The sequence below is a fragment of the Pinus tabuliformis genome, chromosome Q, assembly GCF_031772625.1.
Source record: "Pinus tabuliformis cultivar Carrire ecotype Pingquan chromosome Q, CPIR1, whole genome shotgun sequence".
NCBI lineage: Eukaryota > Viridiplantae > Streptophyta > Pinopsida > Pinales > Pinaceae > Pinus > Pinus tabuliformis.
Window position 1 is genome coordinate 1232611614 of NC_142296.1, and position 13053 is coordinate 1232624666.

Consider the following 13053-nt stretch of genomic DNA (forward strand, 5'->3'; position numbering starts at 1 on the left):
CTTCCAAGTAGAATCAAGCAAAGACAATCTCTCCTCACAAGGTTCTAAATGGGAGTCCTAATTCCTGCAGCATTTACCCAAAGAAAATGTATAGCTTCAACCTCCCCTCCCTCTGGCTCAATGCCTTTATTTATAGTGCTGTAAAGAGGTTATTCAGGTCCACCATCAATGGGATAATCCCCCTCTTTGGGTGGGATAGCTCCCTTATTGATGGGATAAGTTCCCCCTTAATAGAGATACATGAACCAACTGGAGGCGCATCCATTTCATCAAACCGACCTCTAGAAAGTTCTAGAAGTAACCACAAGTAACTTTTTTAAGATGAAACTTTCACATTTTGCCTTTTACAGAAGGACGCACCTGTCCTTTGACATACAGAGCGTCCAAAGACACAGATTTTGTGAACATTGTGAGCGTCCCCGCATCTAAGGCTTGAGAGAACCTGCGTCCCCAAAGATAAACACATTTTTTTACAAGACTTTCTCTCTTCTTTGAGTTTGAGATGGATAACAGAGGCATAAGACTTGCCTAAGAAGGTAGCATGACTGTTGATTTGAGCCATACTAACTGTAAGTAGTCATGGTGACATTTTTTAGTGTAACAGGTAGCTACCTTAGAAACAAACAAAGTAAAACTACTTTCGTTTTCCTTTATGAAAGATAGATGAGAGAAGAATAAAGGAAACCAACCTCTGTCTTGCGCTTGGTTCCTTGCTCGATTCCTCTCCCTTCTGATAGTCCTTTGCTACTTGCTTTCTTGTATACCCAGCTTCATAGAGTACCTGTAGAATCAAAGTAGCATAACACTATACGAGAACATAGATCTATTATCATAAGCAATATAGGATCAGATATATATTAACCATACAAATGCATAAAACATAAATCATACAAGAGTATGGAGGAAAACTTGAATAGCTTTATTGATAATCAAGAAAGAGCCAAGAGAGTTACAACCAATTGTTCTGACCCAGCATCATCCTCTCAGCAAGTAAGCCCTTCTTCACCTCATGAAAAGCTTAGATCACCCAACACTATGATGTTGCCTCAAGAAACCAACAACAATTCCTTACAAGATGCAAAATTCCAACCTCCGGATCTCTGGGATGAGGGATCCATATATAGATGCCTGCAAGGGAGATGAGTCAGCTTGTGATTTGATTAGTGTCTTCCCTCTGATAGTTCTTGATTCCACTCGGAGATTGATGATCTCTTACTCATCCCTGGTCGAATTCAGATAGGCAAGTGTCACAGGAGAAGTTTTTGGAAGATTCCATTCTTCTCCACCTTGCGGATTGACCCTGCCATTTGTCCCTTCTCACCCATCGCACCCCATAGAAGGGCTTTTTGAAATGCAACACACCGACTGTGTGCATTTAGGTGGGATGCAACACACTTTGCCTATGGAGAAGGTGAAATGGTCTAGTTTTGACCAGTTCTGAGTAGTTTGTCATGGAGAACTTCTGCGAGATGCTGTAATCAGTTGACCTTGTTCTCTTAGGGGTTGGAACAACACCTTTAGGGACTTAGGAGCCCTTGGTTTATGGACATTTTATGCTTGGGGTTGCAGTGCCCAAAAATGTCTATAACAGCTGGATAGGACGATGGTAGTGTTTTGTCCGAAATGCAGGAAGAACCATCTAGAGAGGGAATGTCCATTGAATTCCATAGAGGAATGTGTGATTTGTGAGCTTAATCATGCAACAAGCTCATGCCCTTCCTTGCCAGGCTTGAAAGCAATATTTCAAGGAACGAGAGAGGACACGGAGCAGTTGTACCTCATGGGATCTCGGAAGCCATGGCGACCTCGAACACCGATGGGAAATCAAGGTATGTACTTGGATCCATATCAGTATTTTAACAATTGTAATATGAATCCTCAGACCATGCCTTATCCTCCCATGTGGCTGCAGTACCAGTACCCACCTTGGCAGCAGTGGAACCACCAAGACAGTGCGAGCTCCCCGTGGGCTCCAACCTGATGAGGATCCACTCCTGGTCAGTTTCCTTCGTAGATGCCATAGCAGATGCCCTAGCAGTAGGTTCAACTGTCATCCGATGTGCCTCCTAGTAACCATCCTACCTGTCCTTAGCTCCCAATGTAGCATGACACTAACCCTAACAATAAGGGAGCTCATCAAGCTGATGTTCTTAAACCGCTATCATATAGTATCTCCACTGCAGAGCTATATGAAATCAACCTGCAATCAGGTCGGATAGTTAATTTCCAACCTCCTCTAGTCATCATTAAATAGCTTGACAGTGAAGGTAGAGACACTGAACCGGTCAGTGAAGAGCCAAAGCAATCCAATAGAACCCAGACGCCTCCTATCAAATAACGTCATTCTGAACCACCTTACCCACAGAGATTAATCATGAGTAAACCAGGTCCTCAATCTAAATTTGATTTATTAGGAGAGTTGCAGAACTTATTTGTTAAGATTCCCTTATTGCAAGCTATGAAAGATGTGCCAATTTATGCAAAAACATTTAGGGAATATTGTTCCAAGAAACCTACTAAGAAAATTAAAGATCCCCTCACTATAGATGTTATGGGAAAGTTGTCAGATTTTATGATGGGAAAATCAATGCCAGTGAAATGTGGAGATTCGGGGAACCCAATCTTGACAGTACAGATTAATGGATTAGAGATTCCAAATGTGTTAGTAGACCTAGGAGCTTCCATCAATGTCATCGCCACCAAAACCATGCACGTTCTAGGACTTTGTAATCTAAAGCATACACCTACAATCCTGGAATTAGCAGACGGATCTACAGTTAAACCTATAGGAAAGCTGGAGGATGTGACAATTTCAGTAGACTCGTGGCATTACCCTATAGACTTCCTGGTATTACATACATAGTCTTCAGTGTGCAGTCATCCCCTAATTCTAGGAAGGCCATGGCTGGCCAAATACAGATTTTTCCATCGGGTGCCGCTTAGGGAATATGGTCATTTCTAACGGGTATAACACTAAGAATTTAGTGTTATATCCACCTGCAACACCAAATTCACCTACAAAACCAGCAGATAATAAGAAGGTTGTATCTGCAGTAGAGGATGGAACGGAAGATGAAGAAGTACGATCTGTCCTTACTATTGGATATGCCCTACAGTTAAAAGTAGGATTAGAAGATGATGTGATCACTTCCTTCATAGATGATCCCCATTCCATTTCGGAATCAAAACGGCAGATCTTGGAATCCATCCTGAGCTGTGAGGTTCAGGGAGGTATGGAAATAGCAGAAGGATTAGTGGAGATACCTGCTGATGCACCTCATGAAAGTATACAAGTAGAGTTGGAATCTGGGAAAACCTTGAACATTAATCCGAACCTATCAGAATCTCAAAAGGAGTAGCTTATAGACATTTTGCAGAAACATAAGGAGGCCTTCGCCTGGGATTATGCAGATATGAAGGGAATCCTGACTAACTTAAGCACCCATCACATATACATCAAGGAGGGTTGTTGTCCTATAAGGTAGCCTCAGAGGAGGATGAACCCGACGTTGAAGAACATAGTGAAAGAAGAACTTCAGACGTTACTGGATGTGGGTTTCATCTACCCAATCTTAGACAGCCAATGGGTCTCACCACTGGTAATGGTCCCCCAAAAGAATGGCAAATAGCGGATCTGCGTAGATTATCGAGAATTGAACAAGGCTACGTAGAAAGACCACTTCCCCTTGCTATTTATTAATCAAGTGTTGGACACACTGGCTGGTAAGAAGTATTTCTCTTTTCTGGATGAGTTTAGTGGATATAACTAGATCCAAATTACCCCTGAGGACCAAGACAAGACCACGTTCACACGCCCCTGGGGGACATTCACATACCGGGTCCTTCCTTTTGGCCTATGTAATGCTCCTGCAACACTCCAGAGGGCAATCCTAGGAATCTTCTCTGACCTGATAGATGACAGTGCTGAAATCTATATGGATGACTTTACTCCATATGGGGACTCATTCAAAGTGGGACTAGAAAATCTAGAAAAAGTTCTTGCAAGGTGTATACAACCACGCATCTCTCTAAGTACAGTGAAATGTCACATGATGATGGAAGAGGAAATCATTCTGGGGAATATACTCTCAGATGAAGGAATTAGAATGGATCCAACAAAGATACAGGTAATTCTGCACTTTCCAACACCTAAAATGGTCACACAGGTACATAGTTTCATTGGTTCTGCTAGTTATTATAGATGTTTCATAGAAAATTTCGCAAAAGTAGCACACCCATTGTTTCAATTACTAACGAAGGATTCAAAATTTGTGTGGACTAAAGACTGTGATGCAGAATTTGCAATAATTAAGGAGTTAGTTTGCAGTTCTCCAATCCTGAGAGGACCTAACTGGGCATTACCGTTCCACATTCATACGGATGCTTCTCAGACAGCAATTGGTGCAATACTGGGACAACAAGAGGACAAAGTACCTTACGCAGTCTACTATGTTAGTAAAAATTTGGCTCCTACTAAATTAAACTACACAGTGATTGAGAAGGAAATTCTCACTGTTGTTTATGCCATCAACAAGTTCCGGCATTACATTACCGGGTATCATACTTTTGTGCACACTAATCATGTAGCCATCAGGTATTTAATGAAAAAACCTGTTACCCCTGGTCGAATTACAAGGTGGTTGTTATTGTTATAGGAATTTGATATCACCATAGGAGATAAGCCAGGTAAAGATAATGTGCTCACAGACTTTTTATCTAGGATAGAATGTGATGGTGAAGAAACACCAATTGAAGATGATTTTTCGGATGAGCATCTTTTTGCAGTTTCTGCTAACACTCCGTGCTATGCAGATATTGCTAACTATTTGGCTATAGGTAAAGTGCCTCCTCACCTATCTTATAAGGAGAAAATGAAGATCATTCACCACAGTACCAGATATTCATGGATGGCAGGGTATCTCTTCCACACGGGAGTGGACCAGCAGATTCGGCGTTGTGTAGCAGGAGATGATATTTTCGAGATATTAAAAGCTGCACACGGCGGACCCTCTGGGGGACACTTTGCAAACAAAAAAATAGGCCATAACGTACTGCAAATGGGGTATTACTGGCCCTCCATCATCCATGATGCTCAGGATTATGTGTAAAGGTGTGATAGCTATCAATGGACGGGATAGCCTGGGAAAGCAGAAGAGATGCCCCTGCAGCCCTAGATAGTCCTCGAACCATTCGAGAAATGGGCCATCGATTTCGTTGGTCCCTTTAACCCACCTTCACATCAGAAGGCTTACATCTTGGTCTGCACCGACTATGTAACTAAATGGGTGGAATCCAGGGCAGTCACGAGAGCAACAGAGCAAGTGGTGGCAGCCTTCCTTTTTGAAGAAATTTTTGCCAGGTATGGGACTCCAAGAGAGATTGTGTCAGACGGGGGATCACAGTTTACTTCCCATATGATAGAAAAGTTAATGCAGAAATATGGGTTCAAACATAGAGTGACAACCCCCTATCATCCCCAAGCGAATGGACAAGTGGAAAGCACAAATAAGGTATTGGAAAATATCTTGACAAAGATAGTAGCAAGCCATCACTAGGATTGGGCAAAAAAACTCCCAGATGCTCTATGGGCATACAGAACGACATGGCGAAATACAATAGGATTTTCTCCATATGAATTAGTCTATGGAAAATCCCCCTTGTTTCCGGTGGAATTTGAGATTAGCACACTCAGAACAGCTCTGGAACTAGGCCTAGATTTATTAGAAGCCCAGAAAAACCAACTGGAACAGTGGAACGAATTGGATTAGATTCGAGCAGTGGCTTACAGAACTACTACTATTCAACAGCAGAGGATGAAATGGCACGATAAATTCATCAAAACCAAGGTGTTTCAGGTGGGGGACTGGGCGTTATTATATGACTCCAGATTTAAAGATTTCAAAGGCAAGCTCTGCACTCACTGGATGGGTCCATATCAAGTGGATGCAGTGTTCAACAATGGAACAGTTAGACTAAGCACAATAGATGAAAACCATGCTTCATTCCTGGTGAATGGACACCATCTTAAATTAGATCACCATCCAGCCTCTAAAGACACTTTTGTTAAAAATCTTTTTGCTTCATCTAATTTAATGGTCATTGGAAAATAAGACAACCTCACTCTGTTCTAAAATATATATATATATATATATATATATATATATATATATATATATATATATATATATATATATATATATATATATATATATATATGTATATACGTATATATGTATATATATATATATATATATATATGTATATATATATATATATATGTATATGTATATATATGTATATATATATATATATATATATATATATATATATATATATATATATAAATATATATATATGTTGTTTGTTTATCTTTTGCAGGAACAACGAAGAAATATGGCGAGGAGAAATGTAACACCATCATTATCATTTTATCAGCTGTTACACCGTAGCTACCGTTACACCGCAACTGTTGTTACACCATAGTTGCCATTACTCCACAACTATCGTTACACTGTAACTACTGTTACTCTGCAACTGTCGTTACTCACTGTTGCTGCTACTCATTGTTTCGTTACTTCAGAGCAGCTGTTACTCACTGTTGTCGTTATTCACTGCGCTGCCACTCAAGTGCTGCTACACGCTGTGCTGTCACTCCGTCAAGTAAGTCCGCAGGTATGTCTCTGTTTTTTTATGGATTTAATTAAATATTCCAAAAAAAAAGGACAAATAAATGTGCCGAGGACATCTGTCATTAAAGTTGGGGGGAAAACTATCATAAGAAATGACATTGTACCATGAAAAGCATTTAGTGCACATAATCTCTCTCAACTGATATGATGATGATGGTACGCTGTAATTGTATTTAAAAAAAATAAAATTGGGATGTGAACTCGTACCACTAGGTCATATAGGTCACCTCCCCACACGCTGCATTTAATTCTTAAAACACACCTCTGTACTGCCCTAACTTGCCATGATATCCGAACGTACTAGTACTGGATTCGCCATTACTTCTAAGTGTACCAATACTATATTTGCCCTCACTTTCATATGTACCAGTACTGATTGTCCCATCTTTCGAAAACTAGCCATGACATTATTCCAACCTCTAACGATTTGGAGACCTGTCATTTTCCCCTACCAACCAACTGCAATCGATGTGCTATTTCCGCTTCGCAATGATGGGTGTCCGATCAATCCACCATGAACCTGAGAGCACAAGGGCAGTTCGGAGTAATTGGGAAGTATGAAAGGTCTTTCAAAATGTAGGATGGGATGTATATTTTGATAGGTTAAGGGGATTTGATGAAGAATTGACAGTGGAATTCGCATGAAACTTGGGGAAAGAAGGCTCTCGGGTTTGTGGAGTGGCGATTCCTGTGACAGAAGAAATCATTTCGAAAGTCATCGGGCTTCCCCAAGTTGGGGAACGATGGTTTGTAAGGAGACCTCCCCTTCTGGAATTCCCCGAGGCTTTCCTGCAAGCCGGAGAGAGCATATCGCAGAAAGGTAGAGGGTACGACAGGAATTCACTACCATATCCATGGGGAGAAGTAGCAAAATTTGTCATCAAATATATGACATGCGAGGGCAGATACTCCATGATTTTTAGATATCACCTCCACATATTAGCCCATCTACGATTTCCACAGGTAGAGGCATTCTCCATGAACGTGCCCTACCTCCTGCTGAGGAGCCTTCGTCTAATGGCGCATTCGACTCAGGGGGCTCGATAGGTACTGGTGGTCATTACACATCTGTGCTGTTATAGCTGCTAATAATGCATTCCATTAGACAAATTTCGATTCCATGGGAGGTGTTTCAGGACTCCATGGAGGAACAGATAGCAGCTGTTATGGCTGCTAGGGAAAAAGAACCCAAAACCATGGAGGAGGATCCTGTCGAAGATGACTATGTCGATAAGGAAGAACCAGAGGAGATGGATATGGAGACAGAGGAATTGGGGGATGAGGTAGCTCCACAGGACCAAGCAGAAGGTATGGAGATAGTGGCAGACACAGGGGCTGATACAGAAAGGCCCGCTAGTACCACAGATGAGGTTGTACCACAAGAACCAGCTTCACTAGTGGAACTAGTAGAGCATGAGGATGCTACGACAGTCATGAGAATAGACCCACAGCACACCAGTGTGGGTGAAATAGTTGATATTGTAACTAACGGAACACCTCAGGGATCCCTTACCAATATGGGACTCAAAGAAGAGGAAGGACGAAGGCAAGAAGGGCCCAGAGTTGAGAAAACTATGGGACCTACCGAGGAAGCAGCAGAAGAGCTAGGGCGCTAGGTTAACACTATACCATAAGAACCAGTGTCAACTTCGGGGCCAATTGTAGAAGATGCACCATAGTCCCCTTTCTCTCCCTTGATTCCAAGAGGAGCAAGGGTGACTCTTTCTCCTCGACGGGGAGAAAAAGAAGACCTTGTAATCCTAGTGGCCCTGAATTTGTTATAGAGGCCACAAACTTACAGATGGGAAGCCACTCTGGTGGTGGGTGCCCTACAGCAGGAAATGAGAAGAGAACCGAGAGGAATTCCAGTAGAAACAACAGCGGGAGAATGTCTTGCCAGCACATCACTGGTTGCAGCGCGTGTGCACAAAGAGGAGATCACTGTTAGTGAAGAGGAGGGACCAAGTGGAATGGTCCCGACGACTATGCCAATAATACAACCAGGTGAGAGGGCTGCAAGCACGAGGAGCAAGCTGGGAAGGAAAACCCCCCAGTCAACACAACAGAAGGTGTTTCGAGGAATCTGCCTCCGGTTGAGGAAATATTGGTTACACAAGAATGGATAGATCTGTGCGAATAGCAAAGACTCCAAATGAAATGAAAGTACCAGCTGCAGTTCAAGGAAACAATGCGGCTCAAACTGAAAGTGAGGAAGCTGAGGAAAAAGGTGAATAAAATGTAGAAACAATTGAGGAAGCACAAACGGCAAGCCAGAAAGGCCAAAACTATCTGGGTTGATGCAAAAATCCAAACGGACCCAATAGTCATGATCTCTGCCGATACTCAGACTAACCTGATCGATCAATTATTTGAAGATCACGAGTATACCATAAAGGCTGAAATTCAATCCTAGAAGTCTACTGCGACCCAGTATAAAAATGAAATCAGAAGGACTGAGGAAAAGGCTTCCACGACAATTTTTTGGTATGTGGAGCGTATGGATGTGATGAGGTTATGAAAGGAAAAACAACAACTCAAGATAGAACAGCTGGAGAAGAAAGCGGCTGAGCTGAATGCCGACAAGGAGCAAATGTTTGAGCTGGTGCAAGAGGTTATGACATGTCGTTCCCCTGCTTCTTGTTATTCCTTATTTTTTCATGAACATTTCCTTTTATTTTGCATGGAAAGTATTAAGAATGAGGTCAGCTATGAGATGGAGGACGGTGTGCAATTCCTCCAGATTTTGAGGAGTCATGATGTACCCACACAACATTTGATCTGTGAATTGTACTTGCACGGGTATTTACTATGGCTGGACAAAGATTTCAACCTGGTCCCGTATCTGGGGGACATTAATTTGATGGCCCTCACCTCTTATGCTTTTAACCAGATTCATTTGCAGAAGGATAGTAACACTTTTGAATCCAATCAAGTTACCAAGCCGTTTATAGTAAGAGGGGAGCATGAGAGGGTAGACACAATGTTAAATAAGCACAAGACCTTTCTGGGGATTGGGGAAAATAGAGATAGAATGGTGAGGACACAAAAATGGTGTCTTGATCTTTGTGTCAATCAACTCACCACATTTCATAAAGAAGCCCTTAGTTGCTGTCAGAGGAGATGGATGATGTCACCAACAGTTGTTTGGGAAAGGGAACCTTTTAGGGCACCAAATTTTGCATGTGTACTTAAAAGGGTGCCCAGGTATGTGGCATGTGTCTAGACATGTGGGTCCCAGTGGATGGGGCTCCGGTTCCAGTTCCCTATTCTCTGGTTGCCTATTGATGAATATACTCCAACCTATGATGTCCCGATGGATTGGTGGAAGGAAGTTGTCCTCTCGGACGGATTCAAAGTTTCAAGGATAGAAATGGCCGCAGAATATGATATTTCCCAACTTCATCTAACATACAGTCTATGGAACCTAGATTTGCGAAAAAAGAGGACTGCATGAGGACATGCAGTAGGCTAGTTGGGGGGAGATGTTGGGTACCAAATTGGGCCATCTTTCTGCCTATTTCCATTACCCCTTTTGCCATACTTGCACTTATTTACCCATGCTGTTATGTTAAATTTACAAGGTAAATCCCCCCTTACTATCCTATTGGTATAGTTTAATTAATGAAGTAAAACGCATGGAGTTTGTCTATTTACGGTACTAAACGATGTGTTTGACCGCAGCATGAGAACAAGAACCCTCAACTCGACATATTGCAACATATCTAGTAACGGTCGATCAACAGGAGGTCGCACAACTCAGAGAACAGATGCCCTGAACTATTCTTGGAGCCGTCTTGCCATTCCAGGCATATGATGCTGATACGGTTCCAACCAATGTATATCTCTATATCATCAGTTGCTATGTTTTCAGGAGGACTGTTAATCTCTGTCGCTATGTATAAAACACAGGTTGATCCTGTAATTGGGGGTTCACCCATCAGCATTGTAAACTTCTGTTACCAATTAATAAAAGATCATTCATTTTGCTTTTCTAATTCTTTTCATGGCTAATGCAAACCTGATCAGAGAGCTGGGCCTGCTCTTTTGATCAGGTGCTGCGTCTTTGTGTGTGTGTGATTTATTAGTTTGTATTGTTGTTATAGTCCTTTACTGTTTATGATTATTTTTACAGTTCTGTAAATGGTTAATTTTGCATTTATGTTTGAATTTTAAACCATGAACCCTTGGTTGGGAAGGATCACGCATCTGCCCCTGCATATACCTTGTGCGTTGCCTTGAAAGGATACGCACCCGTATTGATAAGATTAATGTCGGAATCAGGTAGATAATCACCCCTACTTGGACACCAACAATTAGCATAAAATAATCATGATCTTGTCAAACAAAAACATACATACACACATATATACATATAAACATTAGCATTAAACAATCATGATCCATGATGACCCTGTTAGACATGACATACATACATACATACAAGTATAGATATATAAAAATCGGTATAATCATGATCATAACATAATACCAGATAACATAAGTTCAAGGTTAAGATAACACCCTTTATCCATGCACGACATGCACAACATTGAAAGAAATAGTTCCCAACATAACCAGGGCATCTGACGCCTCAAATCCATTTACTTTACCTTTTCAATTATCTTTGTCACGTATGTACTTCCACTTTCCATTTACGACAATAGACCCAACCAGTCCAACCAGTTGTCATATTCTTACCTTCTGCCGCCCTTATACATGTATCAGGATTCATCCAAGTCTTACATTACCTAGCAAGTTGCATTCAACCCTTCATGAGCTTCATTAACTTTCCTTTTTCCAAAACCAACTCCCAAGACCCTCAAAACATAAAATGCGAAAACAAGAAAGAAACAAGAAGAAAACCATGAAAACTAATAACAATATGACACCAAAAACAAAGTGGAATGGCCATGCACTAATTGTACACAAAACTAAAAATAAGCACAAACAAATCACAAAAGACTGAAATCATCAAACTAGCAACAAACACCATGACTCAATCCCCATGGTTCCCAATGCTTCCAAGGGAAAGATCAACCTAAGACTTGTTCAATATTTCATAGAAGTTTCTTTTTCCATGAAATTCCTTGCATCATACTGTCATAAACACATATTTGTCAGTGTATAAATAAATATAACAATATATCGGCTACCTTACCTTGATGTGCCAAGCACATTTCCTTGCAACTGAACACATCCATGCCATCTCTCAAGGGACTCCAATTCCCTTGACAAATCTAGACATAACTGGAAACTAGTTGTTATACTTGTCAAACACATGTTCTGGAATATAACACATATCCACATAATATCAAACAAAATCAAGGTTAAGAAGACTTCATGTATGCAAAGCACTCATTCGTTTGGAATTGTGATTTCCAAACATAGCCAAAGGAATTTTCACCCAACTCCTTTGTTTTACCTTTTCCTTGTTGTAATTGAGTCTTACTATGCATTTTCGCATCACCCAACTGTTATTTATATAAACAAATCAACTATTACCTTGTCACACTAATGCCAAGCATGTTTCCCTGGAAGTGGTCACACATGTTAGCCACATGTTGCAAAGATCGAGACATCATGTCTAGTAATTGAAATTAACCTTTACCAAGACTATCAACCATGTCATAATCAACGATCAACTCATTGTCATTAATCCTCATACTACAACAAACACCCAATTACACTCAAGCACATATCAATTGTTCTCAGCACATATGTGTTAGTGAAACCATCTCAAAAAAATATCATTCCTTTGTGAAATCTTATAGATAAAAACTCATATCATGCAACTAATCGAAAATTCAGACAACAAATAAACAACATAATAGACACCAAACACTCAAACACCAAATAGATGACATAATCAAACATTCAAGCACTAAGTAGACAACATAAGAAAACTCATATCTTAATGTATCTCGGGGGAGGATATCTTGTCTGCATAATCAATCTAGATTAGCACAATATAACTTCACAACATATCAACTCAAATGTAAATAAGGTCATGATGTCCATAATAGTGACTAGCTAACATGTTCACATCATAAACTCATAAGCAGTTGTCATTCATGCATAACAATCACATCTGCACATTCAGTCTAGATTAGTATAACACAACATCATCACAAATAGGTCGAATCATGCCTGAATGTCATAACTATAACCATCTACACAGACAAATCCAGATCAACATGATACATATAACATCAAGATCTTAACATTACAACAAAACTAGCAATTTGCGCCAAATTTAGTGCCAAATTTTAGTGCATATTTTTTATAATTTGGATGAGCAACGTGGCACTAAATCTGACTCTATTGTACAATTTTTAAAGCATCCTTTTTGGTGCCTGATTTTGCA

The 13053-nt window shown here is 40.6% G+C and overlaps 1 protein-coding gene across 1 annotated transcript; it reads left to right on the plus strand.

The window, feature by feature from the left end:
* The first annotated feature begins 2374 nt into the window (after nucleotides 1-2374).
* LOC149224270 (uncharacterized) lies at nucleotides 2375-2863 on the plus strand. Its single transcript, XM_089388136.1, has one exon. The coding sequence runs from the start codon at nucleotides 2375-2377 to the stop codon at nucleotides 2861-2863; it is 489 nt and encodes a 162-aa protein (XP_089244262.1).
* Nucleotides 2864-13053: the final 10190 nt, after the last annotated feature.